Source organism: Idiotropiscis lumnitzeri, chromosome 16 (genome assembly GCF_059441095.1).
Source record: "Idiotropiscis lumnitzeri isolate Australia: NSW breed Sydney's pygmy pipehorse chromosome 16, RoL_Ilum_1.0, whole genome shotgun sequence".
NCBI lineage: Eukaryota > Metazoa > Chordata > Actinopteri > Syngnathiformes > Syngnathidae > Idiotropiscis > Idiotropiscis lumnitzeri.
The window spans coordinates 9,134,005-9,157,962 of record NC_142406.1 but is presented as its reverse complement, the minus strand read 5'-3'; the positions used below and the strand labels follow the sequence as shown (position 1 = coordinate 9,157,962).

Genomic DNA, 23,958 nt, shown 5'->3' with positions numbered 1-23,958 from the left:
CGTCTGCCCTCCGCCAGCTTGTCACAGCCGACTGATGCGAGCTCATCAAACGGCGGCACGGGCGGACACTCGCACAGCCGTGTTGGAGCTGGATCACTGGGGTTAGGCTATTTCTGGAAGCGTTACTGATCTCGTTGGCTCCACAGAGCAAGTCTGGTTTTGCTGTGTTTGGAAATTAGGGCCATTCTGCTTCTTCATGCGTCAAAAATACATAGAGAGCACATATTACAAGTAGATTAACTCATTCACTGCCAATGACGGCTAAAGACGTCAAAAATCCTTTTTTTTTTTTTTCTTACTTGGCTGGCAGTGAATGAGTTAATAACAGCCAGCAAATGTGTTATAAAAAAGGTGCATTGATTTATTACAATTTAATTCAGTCATTTTTTTATATCTCTGAAAAATAACATTTGCTGTAATGACATCTTAGGCTCGAGCGAGCGTGTCATTTCGACATTATTTATGACATGTTACTAATTCATGGGAACACATGTTCATTAACAGGAACCCTGAAGCTCTGTTGTGTTACATTTAGATTTTTACACAATAGATTCTGTCTAATAAACGATCGCCAATGCTCATAAAAAGGCTGCACTTACTTTTACACCATTGTTATAAATGTTGTTATATAAATGTAATTACAATTGTGTATTTACCGTCTGCTGTTGTCGAGTGCGGAATAGCAACCTGAAATTCTCAAACTGTTCAAATATTTTTTAAGATTGTGTTTAATATATATTTTTTAAATTTTAAGTGAAACCTTGAATACACCTGCATCCAATCCAAGTAAATGCATAGCTGACTAATTATTGTTGCACTTAAAAGAGTGTTTCCGTTCACGCCAGAAGACGCATATAAGCTCATCCGGCAGCTTTTAGTGCTTCCGAAATAGCGCTTGTGTGCCGCCGCAGATGCGCTTGTCAAGTGCGTGCAAAAGACGAGGTGTGGGCTGCGAACGTATACAATATTAATGAAGGCAAGATTAGCAACCCGCATACATTAGTGCGGAGAAAAGCTTATTACCTCCAAGGAAGAGGACACTTTGTCTTTCTTCCTTTTGTGAGGTGAGATGATTGATTCCTGCAGGAATAATTCGCATACTAAGATGTGTTTTCTCATCAGGTGGTCTTGTTTGAAAAGTTTGGGCTGTTATTTTTGGCTCTCTGCTTTTGGAGCAGATGAGGTGACACTATCAGGATGCGTTTATATTATGAACTCTGATCCAATGAATTATAATTTAGTTGCTTGAGTGGAATTTTAAATGGCATCATTGTGTTAGCTATTTAGTTTATTTTGCGTGTAATTACACTGTCCGCCACTAGATGGAGGCACACTATTTTGTTTTGGGACTAAATTTGACTGAAAATTATTTTTTAAAAAAAATTTTTATTTTAAATGTTTTTGAAGACCATAAAAAAAAATGAAGTGCTGTAAATAACTTCTAAAAGTCAGCTGAGATAGCCTCCAGTGCTCCAATGAACAGAACAAGCGGTCTCAAATGGATGATGGCACAAAAAGTGGACCTCATTCTATTTGGAGACCGATGTTTTTACGTTCTGGTGGAATTTAACAAAGTATCTTGTCATTGTGACATTTTAAAAGATTAGAAAAATCATTGAACTCGAGCATTTTGGACAGCTGTCTGATATTTATCAAAGATGGCCTTCAGAATTTGCATTAAGAGCTGCAATTCATCCTGCTGCTGCCTTCCTGCCAGCTCTCCTTAATTCTCGTCTACACTACCAGGATTTATCCACCTCGGAGCTGAAGCTTTCCATATTTAAATTCGTATCGGCGCACGAGAGTCACGGCTGGCTCAATTGGAAGTCATGAGTTAAATTCCTGCCGTCTTCCAGATGATGTCCCAAGCCGAGGGCCAGCAAAAGAACCTGGTCCAGTCCATTGACTCGTTGCCCACCAAAGGTCCCATCTCCTGTCTGGACCAGGACCTGCTGCTGCTCAAAGCCACGTCGGCCGCCACGCTCAGCTGCCTGGGAGAGTGCCTGAACATCCTCCAACAGAAGCAAAGCCAGGTGCCGCCTCCGCCTCCGCCTCAGGATTCTCAGCGCAACCACACAGTCCACGGAGCCCCGACGGGTGAGTCGTCCCCGGCCTCCATTCTCGTACTGCTGGAGCCCCCGACTGCTTTCTCTTCTCCTTCCTCTTTGTCCTTTCTGTCGGCTTGTTCAGAACCAGTTAGCAAGGGTCAGCTGGACTGTCATTCCTGTTCCTGCCCGACGGGCACGTTTACCTTCAGCGTCTGTACCAAATGTTGCTAGGGAGTATTTTAAGTTGTGACGTGTCATTGCCATCGATGACCATTCATGGCTTCAATCGTTGTGTCGAAAATTCTGCTCAAATCCAAATCGACAGCGTGAATGACCGAGATGTGTATTTGAAGAAAATGTATCCGACCAAGCGTTTTAAGCCCACGTCGGAAATATTCAGCGTTTATGTGTGAATGGCGGAAAAAAATTGAAGCAAAAAAATAATCCACAGTGGTGCGTGACGCCAATGTCGTGTTGAACCTTCCCTGTGCCTGATTATGATGGATCCAATAAAGCTATTTGGACTGAAAACTCCTGCAGCCTGAGGGTGCTTGCTTTGCTGGCTTTAAAAAAAAAAAAAATGGCAGGATATACCCCAAAAGTGCCAACGAGATATTTCCGAGTCGTCTCTTGAGACCGCTTCAGTCAACTATGCGTCGCAGCGGTGAAGGCAATTTGCAAATCAAATGAGTGTCATGTGACGATTCATGTTTCGGTGACGAGCCGGTCCTGACGGCGCATTGATCTTTTCTGTGCACCAACAGTCACCATGCGTTGTTGTGGAGCGGGACCACCTTGCTGCAAGTACAAACCGCTTTGTATCCGCTGCCTGGCTGATAGGCCCCGTGGGGTTCCGAACCCCCCCCCCCCCCTTACTACAGTGAGGAATTTTATGAGCAGAATGCTGAGCTATGTGACGCATGAGAATTTGCCAAATTATTATTTACTTAAATTTTTTTTTTTAAAAAGAAAAATGCTTCATAACAAACAACGTGCCACTGCAGGGCCAACTCTGACAGGGTCAAGCTTGCGAATGGACCGATGGCGTGTGTGGGGTCCGCTTACTGTGAAAACGGAGGCAAATTGCCGCTCGCCTCTCCTCTGCCAAGACAAATCCGGTCAGGAAGTGGAATGAAAATCCACAGAGGAAATCAACTTTAATGAGTCCCTTCACAGCCCGACGAGAGTCATTTTAAGTAGGGCCTTGATTTTTTTTTTACGTGCAGAGGAATTTACGGACAGCAACAATATTAAATCAGAATTTTGCTTAACTCCTGATGAAGGCAATGATGTGCCACTTCCGAAATTCGTGATCAACATGAAGTATAGTAACAATTGTTTACCCCTCGGGAAATGTTTGATTATTTACTGGATAATTAGATTTGACAAAAAATGAGTGGGTGTTTAAAATGAACTTTACATACAAAATAAAATTAAAAAAAAACAAACAAACATGATGTGAATCTTTTCAAAACATTATGGGCAGACAAAAATAGGTATTCAAATTTATAATCAAAATAATTCTTTCAATTTCTCCAATTCTAATACAAATTGCTGTCCGTGCAATTGTATAACATAACCTGCGGATTTATCCCTCTTGCATGAATTTACACCCGCATTGTGCATCTCCGGCACGCATAACTTTAGACGAGTGATATATGCATAAAAGAAAATCTTTCCCGACTTGAGAATGGATCATGAATGACCAACTCTGGCGCACGCACGCACGCACCTGCGCCTCCAGGCACACTAATGTCTCTACTGGATCCAGTTTCATCGGATAAGAATCTAAACAGATGCCTTGAGGCTAGTTGAGTGCATTTTTTTGTCGAGACGGTGAGAGAGACAATGTCAGAAACATCCTGCTAGAACATCTAAACTTTATTTACGGATTATAAGAGGGTAGCACACTTGAGTGGCTACATTATTTTTATTTGCCCTTGCAAAAGTCTTTCTCGCATACATAGTATGTACAGGGGGGGGTGTAGACTTTTTAGATCTGTTTTATCTTAAAGGGCTTTAGATGAATATGTTAACTTTGCAGGTTGATATCGAGACATTTACATGTGAGAAGACAAAAAAATGGGCAAGATCTGCCTTGTCACATAATTTTTTTTTTGTTTGTTTAATTTTATAGTGCTCTTGGGTTTCATCTATTCAGATCCAATAAAAAAAAAAAGAAACATTGCCTTTGCATAAATAAGGTTTGATTTTGATTGACACCGTCAGAGAGGTAGCAATTTAACGTGCTTGTTTTTGTGATTGCAGTTTTTCTGCCGGGAGAAATAATCTAACCTGCTAAATTTGACTTTGGAATGATTTTTGACTGCGGATTTTGAAGCGGTCGGATAAAAGGACACATATTACGTTCAGGCACGCGCACGCAATTTCCTGCCGTCTCGTCCGCGTCAATCCCACCACCGCCTTTCAGATTTAGTTCGGAAATCTAATATTGAATGTCAGAAGTGAATCACAAGTGATCGGAGCCGTCTCCACCCTCATTCCGGCCAAGCCAACCGGGCATCAATGATCACCTTTCGCTTTTGCCTCTGACAACGTTGTCATTCACTCAGATGGCGCTCCGGTGTGGACGGTACCAAAGTCACCCTCAGGGCAGCATCTGAGAAATGGCAACCTGAGTCCTCTGCGCTCAGCCGAGCCCTCGCCAGCCGTCAGGGAAAGAAGCCTGTCACACGGTGCAGAGGTGAGAGATTTCATTTTGGACTTACGACGCTTTCTCTCCTTACGTCCTTTGTTTAAAGTGGGGAGAGCTCCGGCTTCCTTTCACGTCTCGAAAACGGGAATGTGAAGTTCAGGTACTGCAACATGCGCGTGACATTTCAATGCACATTCAAACTTTTTGACTCTATGGGACCTGTTAAGTTGTTTCATGATATATTTTACACGGCAGAGGTTTTTTTTTTTTTTAATATTCTCACAAATGTTAGCAATTGTACCTCCCACCGAAGATATCATATAGCACGTTTCACCACAATAGCATTTTTTTCGTCTCTCTATTCAGCCTGTTGCAAGTGAAAGTTTCGCCCCTTTAACAACTAAATTTGGAGCTAAGTAACCAATGCAAATATAAAAAAAAAATAGCCTTTGTGCTTTTCACCCTCTTGTAATGAGAATGAGCGAAACGAACAGAGGAAATAATTAATTTATTTTTTTTATTGCAGTGAAGTTACAATTTTCCAAACATTTATACATGCAAACTGTAAAAGTCAAAACTGATTATTATTTTTGCAATGACGTGACTCATTTTATTGGATCGGATCAATACAGAAAAATATTCGTGGTCTTACGTCATGCATATGGGATGTCTCTTATCCTGTTGTTTCCAATTTTCACCAGCAGAGGTCAGCACAATGCTTTGCATGAATATGACGTAGCTTTCCAGCAGCTGTTCACAATCCCGTCATTTATGGCAAACAATTGCATAACCAATGTCACCCATTTGAGGATCCCATAATAATAAAAGTCAGCCACTGAAGGGTGTTAAAATGAGCTGCTTTTTCGAAGCACGACATTTTTGATCTTATCAAAAGTCATACAAAGAAGGAGGTGAGCTGGAATGTTGGCGAGCATGGTGATTTGCAAACCGGATAGATGAAAGAAAAATGGAGACTTCTAAAAAAGGAGCAATAAGCAAAACATGCGAATGGAGAGCGGGGAGGCTGACGATGACGTAACAAGGCAGAGGAAGGAAAAGGAGGTTGGGTGAAGGAAACGATGGCGAAGAAAGGGAAAAGGAGGAAAACGTGACATGTATCAAACAGAATTAGTCTTGAGGAGGAGAGTTGCATACTAAATTGACTGAAAATTCAAATGAATTATGAATTTGTTGGAGCAGGAAATAGAACCGTTTAAAAAAAAATGATTGAATTAACTGTTGAGTAGTTTATGTATTTGAACCAAATCTGACCACATTTGTCGTGGAAGCTCAAAAGTGGACAGTTAAGAATATTTTTTTTTTTAGAACAGTGACAGTTTGACCTCAATCCGGTAAAGAAGTTGCATATTGCGCGGCTAATAAAGGCTTATTCTATTCTTAGCAAGCTGCCTTGCAGCCCGCAAATCAGTGAAGAGGGAAGAGGAGTCAAGCAAATGAAAAGGGGCTGGAATACTGAATTTAAGGTGGGGGGGGGGGGAGTGGGCGGGAAAGTGATGTCAGGAGAGAAAATACAAGGGAGGAGGAAGTAGCGAGCATGCGGGGGAAACACAGCATCAGGATGATGGGAAGAAGCAGGAGGAGACGTCATCGGGATGTTGCCCTGAGCTTTGTTTTACCACTTCCTTGTTTTTCTGGGTGGGCAGCTGCTCACTTCCACGACTCGAGAGTGAAGAGACCAACATGTGTGCTGTTATTGGGGCTTACCAGCGCTTGAAACGTAACTTTGACGCGGAGCTTTTTAAAGGGGTTTGCGTGTTTTGAAGCTACTTCATTTTTTTTTTTTTTTTGTGGTAGTAGTAGTAGTTGTCCTTTTATGGAGATGAAGTCCAGTTGTATGCAGGGCAAGAATTTAGCGGCACATCAAGATAACGTGAGTGTTAAAAGCTGCATGTTTTCTAAATGGGAGAATGTTTTGGTTACAGTTGGGCACTGTTTTCAGTAACTCATCTAAATTGGCCAAAAATACAATTTATATATTTTTAACCAGATTAGCCAGGACTTAAGACGCCCCATGTTTACTATTAACTCAAACTTTCATGAACTCTAACTGGAGCGGACCGGAAATTGTCCTGAGACAATTTATATTGCCCCAAAAAAAATTACAATCTGTTAATTAATTTATATTACAAAAAAAATCTGTTAAATCAAGAAAAGCCAAACATTTGTAAAAATAATAATAAATAAATAAAATGTTCTTAAAATAAAAAGTCATTCTGAAATCTTCCTGGCACATTTAAGCACAAGCTTCATTGAGTCACATGAAAGTCATTTTCCCTTAACTGCCTGCGGACTAGCGCCTTAGTCGCATTGTAAACTTCAAGCCTACAGCAACCTCAAAGCGCCCGGATTAAAACTTGGCCACGAGATATACTAAATCATTCGCGTATGAACAAGGCTAGTTTGTCTCAGTAAAAGGCTGAATGTGGGAATAAAATTAAGTTGGCGCAGACCAACGCTGCAAGATGAATTTAAAAATGGCGCTTCACAGTGCAGATGGACAATAACCCGAAACACTGCGAAAGCAACCAAAGAGTTTTTATGAAGGCAAAGAAATGCGGTCCAGAAATTATTAAACATTTTATAGAAAGCAACTTGCTCATTTAAAGATCATATTTAACGCTTTCAAATTCTGTGCTGCCGCGACTTGAGTCAAATATTCCCATGCAACATCTCCAGCAGAAGTGCTTTGATCCCCTTAGCAACAATTTCCTGCCTAGTCAAGAGGCTTTTTAATTAATTAGAAGCGCTGGAAATCATAACAGACTGCTCCCAGCCTTCCTCCTCCCCGCACACGTCTATAAATATATCCGAAACCGACTCACGGGACTCCGGCACACGTGCGCGCAGGTTTTTCGTGTCGAGTGTGCACTCTGCGTGACGTTTGCGTGCATAGAATGAAATATTCAGGTAACGGGGTAGGCACTCGTGTGCTGGAAATTTCCAGTTCACATACAATTAGGCACTCAGGGGATTTCACATTATTTCTTCTGGCTTCCTTTTGTATTTTTGTTGTTGTTTCCAGAGGGATTGTCATTAAAATAAGATCCCCGGGATGGAATTGCGCAAAAAGCGAAATGCAGGGGAAGCAGCAGTGAGGTAGAGTGGGTGCAAAGAGAGTTTTTGTGGCCCACAGGCTAGAGAGCACTTTGTGCATTATACATTAGAATTTTTTTTTTTTTATGCCTCACGTCACGTTACTGCAGGATATCAAAGGCATCCGCTCCCATTTGAGCGGCGCTCTGTCGGGCCTTTGCTTGAAAGCCGGGAAACAAAACAAAGCGCACATCTTCACTCCGCTTTGACCAGTCATGTGCATCGGGGCTGCGGGCGAACGAGAGCTTCAAAAGACATGCGAGCGCTTGTATTACAACGCGCGGGAAAAGTGGTTTGATGGATGAATGGACGCCAATGAAAAGTTATTGATGAGAAGAAGAAGAAAGCTTTATCTTTCTTTTCTTGCCCTTTCCAAGCTCCTGCCTACGCAAGAGGCGTCACATGAAAGTTATATGACACGTTGGGTCGGAATCATACAAGCAGGCATAACCGAACCACGTAGCTTCGCTTCGCCTCAGTTAACGGTCTGAGTTTGCTTTTTTTCTGGACAGCATCAAGCAGGACTGGGAGACATCAGCCAAAGCGAGGAAGTGACGGACACGGAGGACAACGACGAGGAGGACTTGGGCGTCCTGGATGACCAGCGAAGCGTCATTCTCCACTTACTGTCCCAGCTCAAACTGGGAATGGACCTCACACGGGTGAGTCTCTCAATCATCTGCTGTTTTCCGTCGGAAATGCCAGCGAGGCTTCAGAGTCTCAACTTTCCTAGGTGGTGCTGCCGACGTTTATTCTGGAAAAGCGCTCACTGCTGGAGATGTACGCCAACTTCATGGCTCATCCGGATTTGTTCCTGTCAGTAACAGCCGGCGCTACTGCCGAGGACCGCATCATCCGCTTCGTCGAGTACTACCTGACTTCCTTCCATGAGGGGCGAAAGGGGGCCGTTGCCAAGAAGCCCTACAATCCCATACTGGGAGAGACCTTCCATTGCTCCTGGGAAGTACCTCGGGACAAAGTCAAACCTTCGGTCCGAGCCAATCAGGGGTCCACCTGCGAGTCGGGCAGGGGTCCCAACAATGCGGCGCAAGGTGACAACGCGCCGGGAGGCTGTTACAGAGTCCGCTTCGTGGCCGAGCAGGTTTCCCATCACCCGCCGGTTTCGGCTTTTTACTGCGAGTGCAGAGAGAGGCGGGTGTGCGTCAACGCACACGTGTGGACCAAGAGCAAATTCATGGGCATGTCGATAGGCGTGTCCATGGTGGGAGAAGGTGAGTCGTCCCTAACCTTTGCTGAAACCAAAAAGCTGCCAATCCAAGTTAGAGAAAGCTAGCGAAGCTAGCAAAAAAGGGTGATAATCAAAATGAAAACTGATTTAAAAAGAAAAATGCTATGATTAAGTGATTAGTGGTCGATTAATCGTAGCATTTTTTTCCCGATTAGTTGTCGATTAATCGTAGCATTTTTTCCGATTAGTTGTCGATTAATCGTAGCATTTTTTTTTCCCCGATTAGTTGTCGATTAATCATGTCACTTTTTATTGAAAATAACATTTGTCTATTTTTTCCCTCTATGATATTCCAAATAGTCCATCAAACATCCTGCCTTCTATTGACCTTGTCCGTAATGACCTTTCATTAAGTCCTGATTCACAAATTGAATTATTTTGGCTGCGGAGTCATGCTTAATCATGTGCGAGGGCGGCTGGTGCTTGTGACCTTCACCGCAAGAGCCACTGAAACTTGCACTCGTAATCCGTGTCGTATGCGCGTGAATCGCCTAATTGTGCTGATTTTTATCATATAAACCGTTTGACGCATTTCCCTTTCCTGTGAGAATTTGATAGCTGTGTTATGTGCTGCACAGGACACGGTAAAAAAAAATTGAAAGCTTACCTGTTAACAAATGAAACAAATCCTAAATTCCTTTTCTGCGCAATCACAGCGTTTGTTTTCTTTGTCCTCCATATCGGATGACATCGAGCATTCAATTAGTAGGCCAGTTGGACTTAATTGTTGCAATAAAGCTTACTGCTGTAGCTAATTACTAAAGACTGCTGCTGTTAAGGTTGTTTAACTTTAACAAGTGGCTCTCATTTATTATCCAATTAATATCTTGCTTGAATGCCTCATTGTGTTTTGTTGCACAAGTGCAGACTTGAAATATGTCCTTAAAAAGTTTAACGGCACAAAAGGGGGCAGTGTGTGAGTGCTTGTCAGCTGCGGTGATCAGAACGTGGGCGAAGGAATGACTTGGACCTCGATATCAGAACACAGAACGGCATTAAATCCTCCAAAGTGCGTCATTGGGCTTTTCTTAATGTTCCTTCCTTCTCCCAGGCGTGCTGTGTCTCGTGGAGCACGAGGAGGAGTACGTCTTCTCGCTGCCCTCGGCCTACGCCCGCTCCATCCTCACCGTGCCCTGGGTGGAGCTGGGAGGAAAAGTGGCCATCAACTGTGCCAAGAGCGGCTACTCGGCCACGGTCACTTTCCACACCAAGCCTTTTTATGGCGGCAAAGTACACAGGTGGGTCACAATCTGTCAGCCAATCAGACTTGCCAGCTGAACTCAGGCTTTGTCGATGTCTAGACATTCATCCATGAAAGTAGCCACAAGTCGTCCAAGCGACTGCCCTCCACCTCTGACAGGTTTTGCTTTAGCACATTTGAAATTCAGTTTTAATAAGAATTGAAGACCGGAGAAATTCTTGCCATTAATAGCTTTTGTTAGTTTTTATTGCCATTAATAGACTTAAAACTTAGTTGCATTTAATGAAAACAATCACGCTTTGCTGGACTCTCGCCTTGGCACCCCAACTAAACATACTTGTCCCGGTTAAGCCATGGGAAAGTACCTGCCTTTGTTTTTAAATGACTGATTTTTATTTATTTTTACAGCACTTTGTATGAAGCCGTTCATATAACACCCAGGATGAATTTGTACTTGTAGCAACAGCTGAATATAGCCTCACTTCAATTATGTTGCTACCATCTGGTGGCATTTCAGTGCCAATGAACACGTTTAAGTGGACTGAGGAGTTTCTTGCACCTAAAAGTTGTGTGCTGCCATTTAGAGGCAGCGACAGGGAATTATAAAGGTTTTTCTCAGAATTTTGGTTATTCAACTGAGTACTTGGCTAACACGCGTTTGTCCTTGTCCAGAGTAACTGCAGAGGTGAAACACAACCCGACCAACACCATCGTGTGCAAAGCGCAGGGCGAGTGGAACGGAACCCTGGAGTTCACCTACAGCAGCGGCGAAACCAAAGTGATCGACACGGCCAAGCTCGCCGTAACCAGAAAGAAGCTGCGACCGCTCGAGAAACAAGGACGCACCGAGTCCAGGTATGAGGACGTGACGGACTTTTATGGCGGCATGGACGTTGACGCGATTGTGCGCTTGCAGGCGGTTGTGGCAACACGTGACCAAGTCGCTAAAAGACGGCAACATGGACGAGGCGACAGAGCACAAACATGGACTGGAGGAGCAACAGAGAGCAGACCAGAGACGGAGAGCAGCTGTTAACAAAGCTTGGACACCCAAATACTTCATTAAAGAGGTCAGAAAACAAAAAGTGTAACAGAAGGCTTTTTTTAAATACTCATTTGAATGACTTGTTCGTGCTGATTCAATTAGCAGACCTCAATAATATAAGTTTGTAGTATTTTTGATGCCGTCAGCTTTCATTTTAACAGATAACGTTATCAACAACGGTACAGTCGTCCATGTTAAGAATGCATTTCTAAGGTGCTCTGAAAGGCACTTTGAACAAAGTTTTTAAAGGTTGTTCAAACGGTTACATTTATTCGGGAAAAGCGTGCTGAATTACTCCGATAAGTAAACATGCAAGTCCCTGTGAGAAAATGTTTTCTGCAAACCCAATGACAATTTGGTACCCATTTTGAAGCGATTACTTACCGTCTTTCAGTACAGCTATTTATAACATTCGCTTAATTTATCCTTTTGGAAACCCCCCCCAAAGTCATAACTTTATTTATAGTTTTATCTGGCGGCGCAACAAATAAGTTATTCTCATTGCTTTCTTGGTGCTTTTTCGCAAACATTACGAAAAGATCGGTAGCGTTTGTCCTCATCAGGGTCAGAGGTGGGTTGACAAAAAAAATGTACTCGGGTAAGATTACTGTGACTTTAAAATAATCTGACTCATGTTAAAGTAGAAAGGAGTACTTGAGTACTAACAAGTAAAATCTGCGTAACTTGATTCTTCTATTTTTAAAAATATTAAATTGAAATGAGAACAAACCCAACATGCAGTGGGGAGGAAATTGGCTGTCATGCACGTCAGGAAATCAAGATAATTCTCAGTACTATGAATTTGTGCAGTGCAAGAACATGCATGTGACCGCCCGTCTCCGTGGTCACTTGGTGGTTGAGAGTCCGGTGACAGCAAATGATTAACAAAAATAAAAAGTAGGCTATTGAGAGTGACATAACACCATTTTATGTCGTAAAAGTAGACTTAATTGTATTGGCCAGTTTTAATAAAAGTCATTAACACCCACCTCTGATCAGGATCACAAGTGATTTCTTGCGTTTTGACGTTCCCAAGTCAAATGTACAACAATTGTTGGCAGGGAGACGGCTGGATGTACAACAATCCTCTGTGGAAGTCCACCTGACGGCGAGTTTGCCGCATCGCTTCTGGCGGCCACGGGGTTCAACTTGGCTAGCGGCTGCTTCTTGAAACTTTAAAAGCAGCGATTTGGACTCAACTCTGTTGCCGCGGAGACAAGACAGGGAACAAGCAACAGTGCCAAAGGGAATTCTCCGCGCGCAACAACAGCTTTTTGTATACAGTGGATATAGGATTAGAGTTCTCTATTTTTCACCGGTGCCAATGCCTTTTGCACATTCACATGTTAGCGGTGTTTTGACATCCAGTACAAAGTTTTCTCACATATTGTCTTCTACTTGGCTCACCTAGCACTAAGCAAGTTGTTTGTAAAGCACTTTTATAATCTATCTGCCAATCAGGGTGGTCATCTAGCAGAAAAATAGGATCACATCAAACCATTTTAAATATCATTGCCTATACAATTGTACTACATTAAACGAATATGGATTGAGTTTTAGACATTGGCTTTAATCCGAACAGAACAGATTGTTTTGTCTGCACTTTTGAATGTACCCAGACGCTTTTTTTAATGTTTTATTCTGCCATCTTGTTTTTTTTCGTGTTGTATTATTTATAGTTTAGTTCCCATAAAGGCTTTCCTCTTCTCTCGTGTGCCCTTGTTATGTAATACAGTGGCTGTTACACAAAGATCATAAGATGCAATTCAGTTTACATTTCGATCAAGAATTCCAGACATTCTCTACGTTGAATAATAAGACTAAAAGACGTACTGTGCCGTCATGGGAGCCCTACTTTTGGATCTGAAGTGGTGATATTTGGTCTAAAAATACCAAATCACACTCACATTCGTGGACATATAACCACCAGTCACATAGTTTTGTCCTTTTTATTTCGTTCCCAGTAAGGGATGAAAATTGTCTGAAATTCAGTGTTTAGTAAATTCAGTCTAGGTGCCTTTAAAAATAAAAACAAGTGGTCTTAAAAGGTGGCAAACATTATTGTTCAGTTAGTACTATAGGTGTTTGTCATTTTAAACTGGGACCACATTGTACAATTTCCCAATAGCATCTCGAACTTGGTGTTATACTGAAAAGATCCACTAGGTGTCACTGTGACTTCAGACATGACGCCAGTAACCTGACCTTGATATTTTCCCACCATGACACTTTTTTTCTTTAAACGAAAGTAATAAGACGTTATCTTTGTGTTTTAGCAATATCTCGACCACATAAAATCGCATAGAATGTCAAACCTTAGCATTCTTGTAAAAAAATCCTCACCAGTCTGCGAAGTGTTCAAAGTCACCCGCGCGGGTAAATGCTGCCACCCAGTGGACAACTTAAACCTGCAAGGATATATTTGCGGAAACTGCACAAGCACTTGTTAGAGGGGAGGCTACAATGACAACACAGGTGGTTTTAATTTAAGTGTATATTTAAAGATGACTGAACAAACAGAGCAACAGTGTAAATGCTGAACGGGAGAAGAAGAGCAAGGGAGGACTGCGTCAAGCCACCAACCCGAAAGAAAATGAGTATCGGGAACAAACAGCACTGAGAAAAAAAAAAAAAAAAAAAAAAAACCAGTGAAGGAAATTTTGGTGACTAAATTAGAACAAATAGAACACAGGAGGGTAAGCAACTTCACATCACATTAAGGCTTAGTCTTAACTCTCCTCTTCAAAGCAAACATGAGAGGAAGCGCGGTGATGGTCTGAAAGCCGAAAAAGATGTGATGAGCACAAAGGAACCCCTGGTGAGGAAAGACGACTTAAAAATACAACAGTGATGCAGATGTGGCATGATCACATCTGTATGACAGTTGAGGCGTGCGCTTGGAGAATCTCCTCTCGTGCTCAGACTTGGCAACATCATGAACAGTTCATTGTCTTTGGGGGGGGGGGGCAGCTGCATCTCATTACATACCATCGAACTCCTCGGATGTTATCGTGAGCTTTGTGTTTTAGTCAAGAAAGAAACAGTTCACTTTTACGAAATGAAATCTGAGATTAGCCTTTGTCTGGATTCGAAACACTATCGCTGGTTTAAAGAAAATATCTGGGGAGGAACTCCCCCTTCAACTGGCAACATCAATCAAGCCTTTTTTTTTTTTTTTGCTTTAAAATTTTCATCACAGTAAACGTAAAAATCAAAATGCGGTTTAAGACGTCAATGTGATATTTGCGCGAGTGTCATTCCAAAACTCTGAAGATATTTGGGACGAGTTCATGTTAACTAGCCAGGAGAATATTAAGGGCCGCACTGCTTAGAAGAAAAATGGTGACACTGTGAACATTGAGTAACTTTTATGAAAAAAGGATTTAAATTTATTAATTTTGTTCACGTCAAAGTTTGACTTTTTTTTTTTTGCAATATCTTCACTTATTCTAAATATGCTAACGTCTTCCCCTCCAAATAGACTTTTCCTGTTTGACTTTTCTCTGGTCATATTCCAACTTTATCGACGTAAAATGATTTTATAATTTTTTTTAAATAGTAAATTTACAACTGAATTCTGATCAACGGCTGATATTGAAAACACTACCGTCCCAAAAGGTTTGTCAGAGTAACTGTAGTAACTGCCTATAGATGCCACCAAATGCCTACTTTTGTCTAAATTCAGTCAAGTCAAGTCAATTTTATTTGTATAGCCCTTAATCACAGACGGTCTCAAAGGGCTTTACATAGCCACAATCGACATCCCCGATCTTAACCCCCAGGAGGGCAAGGAAAAACTCACAAAACCTCATTAGGGGAAAAGTGAGAAACCTTGAGAAGGGACCACAGATGGGGGAATCCCCCTTCCAGGATAATTCAGCCCAGCAGTGCATTGGCAGGGTGCAAAAAAGGGATAAAAAAAAAATCTCCAATTTGCAAATATAAAATTCCACTGTATTTCGTTTTCCCCCCTTTAAATATTTCTCCAATTTAACTCTAAAATTTTGATTTTTTTTCTACTCGTGTCCCTCGCGTAATTGACCTTTCTCCCGTTGTGGCCCTAAAAGCAACACGGCCACGCCAGTGAGCGAACGAGTGGCAGGAAAACATTAAACGTGATGGATGATGTGCGTTTCCCAATGAGATGGACAGAACAAGGCAAAAATTGGATGATGATGAACTCTTTAAGCATTCCCCATATCAGTATTTTCAGTATGGGTCTAAGTCACCCCGCCCCACGAGCGGCTTGCAAGGCCTCCTGACTTGTTGCTAAACGACGAGCTAACGACGGAAGACGTGAGTCGATGAGAGGCAACGCGGACTACGCTCGCGCAACTTGAGCTCCTCTTAATTTAATAACCTCCCTACTTTTTACATGATGTCGTTTGCCACTTTGAAGCCCTAGCAGCAAAAATGTACAATCTCGGCTATTTATGAGGGCGGGGAGGGGTGTTTAACATTGTAAAAATTCACATTCAATCCATCCATAACAAAATCTCAAGGCCCTCTGTACAAGAATTATTGCATTCACTGATCTATTTGCTGTCATAGAAAAAAAAACAACAACATCCATAACAAAACAATCACAAAGAAATTTTGAGGGAAAAAAAATGCATATTTAAAAAAAAAAAAAAAAAAAAAAAAAAAACACCACAAGAATCCAATATATTATACTCCTTTGACATTATCTTTACATAACAGTTACATGTTAGGCCAATTGGTTTGTAGATGATTAGAAAAGGAAGAGTGAGCAATGATGATGATTGCGAAGGTGAATTCAAACAGGTGGGTGACGTCCCTCCATACCGCATACGTTCGCGTGTACACGTGTCAGGAACGAAAGCCTGAGCGCTTCCTCGCTTTTTACGGAGTTCACATGTGCCATGGAGCAAGGTCACGTCAATGGCTCTTTGGTGCAAAAAAAAAAAAAAAATGTTCCGACACCTCACCTCCCCCCTTTACCAAACCCGTTTCCCCACCCCACCACACGCACTGATAATCACATCGTTCGTGTACCACAACAGTTTTAATCGACACCAACCGACAGCCTGATGCCTCGCCACACATTCAAGTACAAAGTAAAAAAAGAAGAAAAAAAAAAATCAATAGCAAAATCAAAAAAAAAAAATAAAAGTGGAGAAAAGAAGCAAGACAAAATGTCACCCACCAAAGATAAAAATGGACAACGGTTCTCCGGAGGGAACCAGAATTTGACACTTCACCTTCCTCGCCACAAGGGGGTGCTCTTAATGAGAAACGCTTGAGCCCAAGTGCCACAGAAATCCACACCCCGGTGCTCTTCTTCATTGTTTGTCAGAGGTTTCTTCGCATTGTGTTTTCCTAGGAGAGTTCGTCGGGGGGTGGTTACTTTTTTTGTACTTTCTTGCCTTTTTTCAGGAGCAGCTTGTTCTTCACGTAGCCTCGCTTCCTCTTGGCTGTCTGAAATTTGCATATACAACACATCAGATTGATTAATCCAATGAACCTCCTACGACGTCGCGCCTCATTTGTACAGTTAACATCAAGCGGGGGGGTGCCAAATAGCTAGAAGCAAGTCTTTGCCTATTTGGTAAACTGGCTGAGTCTTTATTTCCTCAAAGTGCGATTATATTTTTACAGCGCGACATGAGCCGTTCGTACCTTTTTGGAGGTGTACTTCTGCTTGGGCACGATGCTGCGAAGCTTGCGGTCGAGCGGCTCTCTGTTGCCGAGGTTCTTGACCTTGTAAATCCTGACCAGCCAGTGCTCCGAGGTGAAGGCCTCCTCCAGGTGTTTGAATTTGATATCCTTGTTTCCGATCTCGGCGTTGCGCGTCCGGTCGAAGCCCGGCGGCGTTCGAAAGTCCAACTGGGAGATGGAGGGGTAGTAAAATGTCAGAAAAAAAAAAATAAAAATCCTCGAGCCAAAAACTCATTAGGAAAGCCGTCTCTATAAGGAGCAAAGCAAGATTTAAGGGAATCGAGCAGAAGGGCTACAGACAGTTGCAAACCTTCGGGGGAACTTGAAAAGGCTTTGAGGTCATTTTGCAGAGTAATGAGAAAAACTGTGGAAGCTGCAGGTTGCGGGGCAATATCTGATTTTGGTATAAAAATAATTCCGTGTGTCGCTGGGGATCACCTAGTCTCACTTTAACTCATTCACTACCAGCCGAGTAAAAACAAACAAAAAAAAGGATCTTTGACGTCTTTAGCCGTCAATGGTAAATGAGTGAATTGGTTGGATTTTTTTTTTTTTTTTTTAATTGCAAAAGTTTGTTGATCTATCATTGCCTGTGACATATCCTGACAGGCAAAGGCACATAACCTGTGCATCCATTTTTTGCGATTCTTTTTTCTGAATGTAAAATATTATCCTGCCCTGATCGAGCAACTTGGATGCAGGCTAGGTTGGAATTAACTTTTTTTTTTTTTTTTTTTTTTTTATTATAACAAGTTCAAATTATCTTCCACTTCCATTTACTAGAAACGGCAACAGATCATATATTTGCTTTTCCGTCCCGCTGACCTGGAGGCAGCAGTTACAGCAGTCAGATCCGCCTGACAAGGATCAGCCCACCCCTGCTTTTGCCTACTCTCTCTCGTACCGCAGCACAAAGCATCAGAAAAACCCTTCGAGTCTTTCTTCTACCATCAATCCTGTCGCACCGCGGGGACTCCCGAGGCACCTGCGAATAGCTTTAAACCAGACAGTCACCTTTGGTGGCGGCAGCTGCTTGTTACTCTCTACAAAGCGGCGTACCACACAGTTACGGTGCACCTGACTTGAGTGAACTTCCCGCCTTTGCACACAACTGCGACTCATTAGCCGAGCCCCTCAAGTGGAACAAGAGCGCCGGGTGGAAATACTGAGGATTCTAACTAGACCCGCCTGGCCCTTCGAAGATGTGCAACTCGACAAATGACGGTAGTATGTTGTCACCTGCATTTCGCCAAATCGATAGTAGGACATCTTGTACATGAGGCAGTTGAGCAGAGTGGGTGAACCGGCTTTGTCCACTCTGAACTCTCCCTGAGGGGTGAAGTAGTCACTTTCCTGGAAGACAACATTTGAGAATAAGAAAATAAGTATCGGGGTACAAAAATATACATGCGTAGTATTCTCATCCAGAAAATATATCAATGAGGGCTTTTAATTGGAGGAATTGTGGAAAATGTCAACCGATGAGTCGAAAAGTCAGTCAGGGATTGCAAACTTGAGGAGGGAATCATAAAGGATTACACTCAAGGGAAAAGTGGAAAAAACGGGAGGGGGAAGCTGCACTTGGGTTTTATTGGAGGCGAGTGTTTAATGGAAACATCCAGACTGGGTGCTTAGCGAAAGGATCAGGTGCTAAGACGGAGCTGTGTAGACGGTTCAGCCGTTGGAAAAACACATTTGAAGGCGGAAACTGCACACGAGTGCAACCTTTCCAACAAGAGGCACAATATAGTTTCCCGATGAATTAGACAAAAGACGAGAAATATGCGAGATGCATTTTGGAAAGAGCACCTTTCTGTTCCAATCATTCCTTTTTAACGTAGAAGTGACGCTTTCTGTCCACCAGCATGTACCGTTTACCAATAAACCGGGAAACCATTTCAAATGGTCATTTCAAAGCACATCTCAGGAGAGAAAACTGATCGCCGGCTCCTCTTGGTATTCAGCTAGCAGCGGCAGCTAACAGTCGATAAGCGCTGATTGTGCTTGCACCTTGCTCCAAAAAAAAAAAATAATAAAAATAATCATTATAGTGTGGGAGCTACAGGGGGCATTTAAAAAGATTATTGTTGCTTAGTTGATCCATCTTAATGTTTAGCATGCAAGCATCTCTGTGGCGTTGTCGTTAAAGTGCACTTGATTATTGGCTGACCATTCGGTTCAATCTCGCAGCCACTTCTGCGTTCACGTGTGATTATTTGCTTCATTGGCTCGTCACCGGCAAGTGAGCGGACACTTACCCTGATGTCCTTCGGGTGCTCGCCCTCGGCTATCCTCACCATCCACAGAAACTTGTTGATGTCGTCGCCCGAGTAGCCGATGACGCCGCCGAAAATGATCAGCACATAATCCACGTCCAGGGACCTCATGATTTTGTAGGCGGCGCTTTCGTTGGAAGACATGGCTTTCCCCACCTGATGTGTGGCAAAAGGAGATTTTAAAAATGGAAACAACTAATGAAGGTCATTTTTTTTTTAATGTTCACAGTGTGCCTTCTTGTGCTGTGTAATTGCACTAGTTGCTAACAACAAAAGCGAAAGACCACTCTCAGTTTTTGCAGAGCGACATGATTAATGTGACTTTGCCGGCCTCGATTCCAAATCTTGCTACCAGCTCCCATCGCTCAAACCATTATTGGCCAACTGTCACCACCGTCACTTGGAAGGTTCTTAATAGCTGCACATTTCTTATCTTCACCACCTCCAAAATGGGAGGATACGCTCCAGTCACCAAGATTAGAAAAATAAATAAATAAATAATTTGAGCACCCACTTTCTTTAAAAAAAAAAAATACATAATTTGGGTAAAAAGTCTTGATTGTTTCTCAGATATTTGTGAGTGAGTGTAAAAGCTCAGAGCGGGTAAGCAGAGAAGTCATATGCTTTGTTTTCATGCGATGCAGCTTAGTTCTGAAAGGAAAAAAAACTAAACAAAACATCTAACCAGACAAACACTTGCCAGAGTGTTGGGCACAAACAATTTTTTAATCTAGGAATTTGGCCGCAGCCTTGTGGATTCAACTTTTTATGACACTGGTAAAGTTTCTCCTCTCTGCTTTGCGAGAGGAAGCGTCTCCATCGCCGACCACAAAATGCAACATCACACAGCGGCACAGGTCGCAAAGCGGAGCGGTAGTCAATTACGCCCTCTAATGCGTCGTGATTATATTTCCCAAGAACAGACGAGGCGCCAACAGGCAGTCAAAGAGCAGATGGAGTATTAAAGTGAAACATTTTTTTTTTTTAAATGCAGCATTGTGGGAGAAATCAACACAACCACCCTCCTAGAGTATGAGACGGCAATTAACAGTCGCGTCCTTAAAATAAATCCTTAAAAAAAAAAAAACAACATTGTCGGGCTAATAAGGAGCGGAGTGAGAATTGGCAATTTCATTCAAAAAAAAAAAAAAAAAAAAAAAAAAAAAAAATCAGTCCAGAGCTTGACGATTATCCGTTGGGCTGGTGGGAGAAATCATTTGTTTCATGCGCGCATTAAAAATAACAAATCGAATGTGCTCAATTAAGCAAACGAGCTCACCAGCGCTATATGACTGTTGTTCCACGTGTTATTATCGACGAGCGTCGTCCTGTTGGCCATCCCGGCAATTTGATAACCGTAGTCCCACCATGACATGACGCGAGCGTGCTCATCTGTATTCTGCCTCAGCCAGTAGTAGGCCTCCCTGAAGTCATCCAGGATGTTACGTGACCTGACAAGACAAAGACAACGAGAGAAGAAGAAGAAAAAAAAAAAAAAAAAAAAGGGTTACAGGAAAGGAGTCAAATAAATGCAGGGCCACTTCACCATATTTCCGCATACCGGGAGAAATTTAATTAGTCAAGTGCAGATGGGACAAGGCCTCCATCAAGGGGAAGGATATTGCAGAGGGCAGGAAGTAAAGTCTCGCCATAGTTTCCCTAAGAGGCAAGCGCAATTTCACCTGGCTCAGACATACCATAGAAAACAATTTATTATATATTAATAGCGCATTTAAAATATTTAAAGGGAAAGTCGACATAAAAAAAAAAATTCTAAAAAAACACGTTTAATGCATTTTGATTAATATTGTGTTTGCGGAATGTGAGTTAATATTTTTTAGTCATCTTAGGCGGCGGCCATTTTGTCACTACCGTCGACTGAAAAGTTGCTCGAGGATTAGGTAACAACCAATCGTGGCTCAACTGTTTTCTGAAGCCAAGTCATGATTAGATGTTATCTGAGCCCTGTGCAACTGTGATGTCATTTTCAGCAGACAGAAAGTGTCAAAAAATGGCAGCCGCCTGAGATGGCTAAAAAACAGGTGGATTTTATTGCTTAACTTATATTCCACAAACGCGATATTAATCACAATGTCATGTTTGGACGAGCGAATGCATATAGAACATTTTGTTGCAAAGAATTATTTGGGGTTGACCGCCCCTTTAAAACGATAAGTAACTGCTGCCAAGTTTGTCCAACCAATGCGTCAATTGTTCCAAGAACCTTTTTAAGTCAAACGCAGTACCTGTGCATCCCTCTACAAACAAAGAGCAACAATCTATCAACGAATCCATCCCATCTCCACACAGTACAAAGCAGCAGCTTTCCTCGCATCTCCAACAAACTCCGCCATGTCAGCCATCACGTCGGCCCCGCAGATGGTGCGCGTTTGCGTTAATGACATGGAGCGACACTTTGCGCGGATCAGATGTCATGGTGGGAATTGCAGCCACCTTGTGGCACCACCTGTCATTCTTTTGTCCTGTGGAGTGGGTGAGGGGTAGTGAGGGGGGGTCTATTTGAGATGCACTGCGTGACACTCTTGTATTCAAGAGAGCAACGCAGCTATTTGAGTCTGTACAGTGTGTCGTCTGAAGGAGAGCCGCATCAGTTTATCAGTAAGAGGACTGGGAAAATAAAAATAAATATATACACCTAAAAATAATACAAGGGCACGACAACTTCATTACATCTCGCCGTGTGCATTTTTTTCGAAACGTCGGTACGAGTGCGACGCTACCGTGAAGATAACAGCAGCATACGCTTAACACAAAACACATTTACGTGACCTAGAAACTCTAGAATAAGTCGCCATATCAAAGCTCGGGCTGCCATGCACACACACATCAATATTTCAACAAATGTTGGGATGAAATATGCATGTACTTCCTGTCTTGCTGCTCCATCCAACTACGAGTGATTTCAGCCGCCCCCTCTTCCTTGTGGTAATTTCACGGCCATGATCAAATTACAGCAGGAGGTGCAGGTGTGCGAGTGCGTGGAGCTCCTACCCGTCATGGTTGTATGAGGCGAGCACCACGCTGGGGCTGGAGTAGGCATTGCTGGTGACCCACGTGCAGTGGACGGCAAACATCATCAGGAGCATTAACATGAGCATGGTGACGATGGACTTGATGTTGGGGCCCAAGCCTTCTTCTGCTTTCTCCTGCTCGGACACGTGTTTTCGCACCTTGCCGGCCTGACGGGGGGTGGGAGAAACGGAGAGTTTGGATTGAATACATTCAATAAAGAGCACTTTAAATTGTGGCCTTTGAGGATAATGGGAGTAAAATATAGGACAGAAATATTTTTTTATAAATATATATTTTTTTAGGTGTTTTTAGTAAACTCGGAGGCGGGGAGCTGTCGAATGATGAAATGATATCTTACATGAGCCACTTTGATTCCATGCAGCCTGACAATAGCAACGTGGCGCTAACTATTATGCGGAGGCGTCCAATTTGTGAGAAAAAGGGTGTTCACACGTTCAGGCTTATGATTGTCTGAAAGGGATCAGAGTGAACGTGCTCGATTAAAATGCCAATGGGTCTGAATGTAAAAGGGAGGATATTCAAAAGAAAAAAAAATGTAGACGTGGCATTCAGCTTCATCACTGAATGTTTTGTCTGACAATGGTAAACAAAAAGGATGAATGGTATCGAACCGCTCATTCATCGAGCTCGGAAAGGATCACATAGCTGTGGATGAATCACAGGTTAGCGGAAACGGCTCCAAATATTGGCGGGGATGTGTGGCTGGATGAAAGCTCAACGTCTGCTCGTCTTCCTTTTTTGAGCCCAAAAGCACCACAAAGGGTGTCGAGCCAAGCGAGAACAACAGAAGCGATCATAGTCAATTCATGACTCAAGGGCTGTTCAGGTGACAATTTCGATTTTTGGCTATCAAAGTAGCACAATTCGAATATGCATAAATTATTATTTTTTTCCCTCATAATAGTACAAGCATGAAATTGTAATTGAGCACTGGGAGCTGCAATGTAAAACCAGCCCAAGGTGGTATCATGCATCTCAACATGTGAAGATAACTTCATCGTGCCAAAAAAAAAACAAAAAAAAATCCAAGGTTACAGCTCAACTTGACAATAATTGCACCCTACCTTATCATAGAGATTGCCGGAATTCCTCTTGTCGTCCTCATCACTGCTGTCCTCAGCGGGAGGTTTCTCTCGCTTGGTGTCATCTCCCATGTAATGTTCAAAGACACTGGAGAAAGCCACGGCTGACAGCATGCACACCACCGGAGTAAGCGTCAGCATGAGACGCACCATGACGCCGGCGAAGTACACCGCGCTGATGGCGTACAGGGCCACTGCAAGGCAGGGGAAAAAAAACAAAAAAAAAAACGTCTCATTGAATAAGCATACGATGGATGTCAAAAAATATATAAAAAAAGAAAATGGTGATAAGAGGAAAAGGTATACCGTGAATAAAGACTAGAAAAAGTCGCCTCAGGCTCAGTTAATCAGTCGTTTCTAGTTGTCGACATTACACACTCTGAATAGAAAGTGCCCTGGTAGCTGTTCGTCCTTGAAAAGCGGCGACCTGGCTCAACAAGTGAGTGCCTAATCAATAGCAATAATTGCCTGAGTAAGTTGGAGGAGAAACAGACCGCTGAAGGACTTTTCTATTGCTTAGATGTTCTCCGCCCTTGATATAGACAGGACCGTCC

The 23,958-nt window shown here is 42.6% G+C and overlaps 2 protein-coding genes across 2 annotated transcripts in view; one reads left to right on the top strand and one right to left on the bottom strand.

The window, feature by feature from the left end:
* The window catches only part of LOC148321247 (oxysterol-binding protein-related protein 10-like), a 28,664-nt gene extending 15,644 nt beyond the window's left edge, over window positions 1-13,020 (top strand). Inside the window, exons 6-13 of the mRNA XM_088318597.1 lie at window positions 1,857-2,097; window positions 4,622-4,752; window positions 8,331-8,480; window positions 8,552-9,050; window positions 10,119-10,305; window positions 10,941-11,123; window positions 11,185-11,338; window positions 12,375-13,020. Of these exons, the coding sequence (XP_088174723.1) occupies window positions 1,857-2,097; window positions 4,622-4,752; window positions 8,331-8,480; window positions 8,552-9,050; window positions 10,119-10,305; window positions 10,941-11,123; window positions 11,185-11,338; window positions 12,375-12,419 (1,590 nt within the window). The 3' untranslated portion in view covers window positions 12,420-13,020. The remainder of the gene's footprint in view (window positions 1-1,856; window positions 2,098-4,621; window positions 4,753-8,330; window positions 8,481-8,551; window positions 9,051-10,118; window positions 10,306-10,940; window positions 11,124-11,184; window positions 11,339-12,374) is intronic.
* Window positions 13,021-15,478: 2,458 nt separating this feature from the next.
* Window positions 15,479-23,958, bottom strand: part of stt3b (STT3 oligosaccharyltransferase complex catalytic subunit B) — a 39,719-nt gene continuing 31,239 nt past the window's right edge. The window contains exons 10-16 of the mRNA XM_088318596.1: window positions 23,387-23,598; window positions 22,281-22,468; window positions 20,548-20,719; window positions 19,251-19,424; window positions 18,232-18,345; window positions 16,954-17,160; window positions 15,479-16,752 (exon numbers count right to left, since the gene is read on the bottom strand). Of these exons, the coding sequence (XP_088174722.1) occupies window positions 16,678-16,752; window positions 16,954-17,160; window positions 18,232-18,345; window positions 19,251-19,424; window positions 20,548-20,719; window positions 22,281-22,468; window positions 23,387-23,598 (1,142 nt within the window). The 3' untranslated portion in view covers window positions 15,479-16,677. The remainder of the gene's footprint in view (window positions 16,753-16,953; window positions 17,161-18,231; window positions 18,346-19,250; window positions 19,425-20,547; window positions 20,720-22,280; window positions 22,469-23,386; window positions 23,599-23,958) is intronic.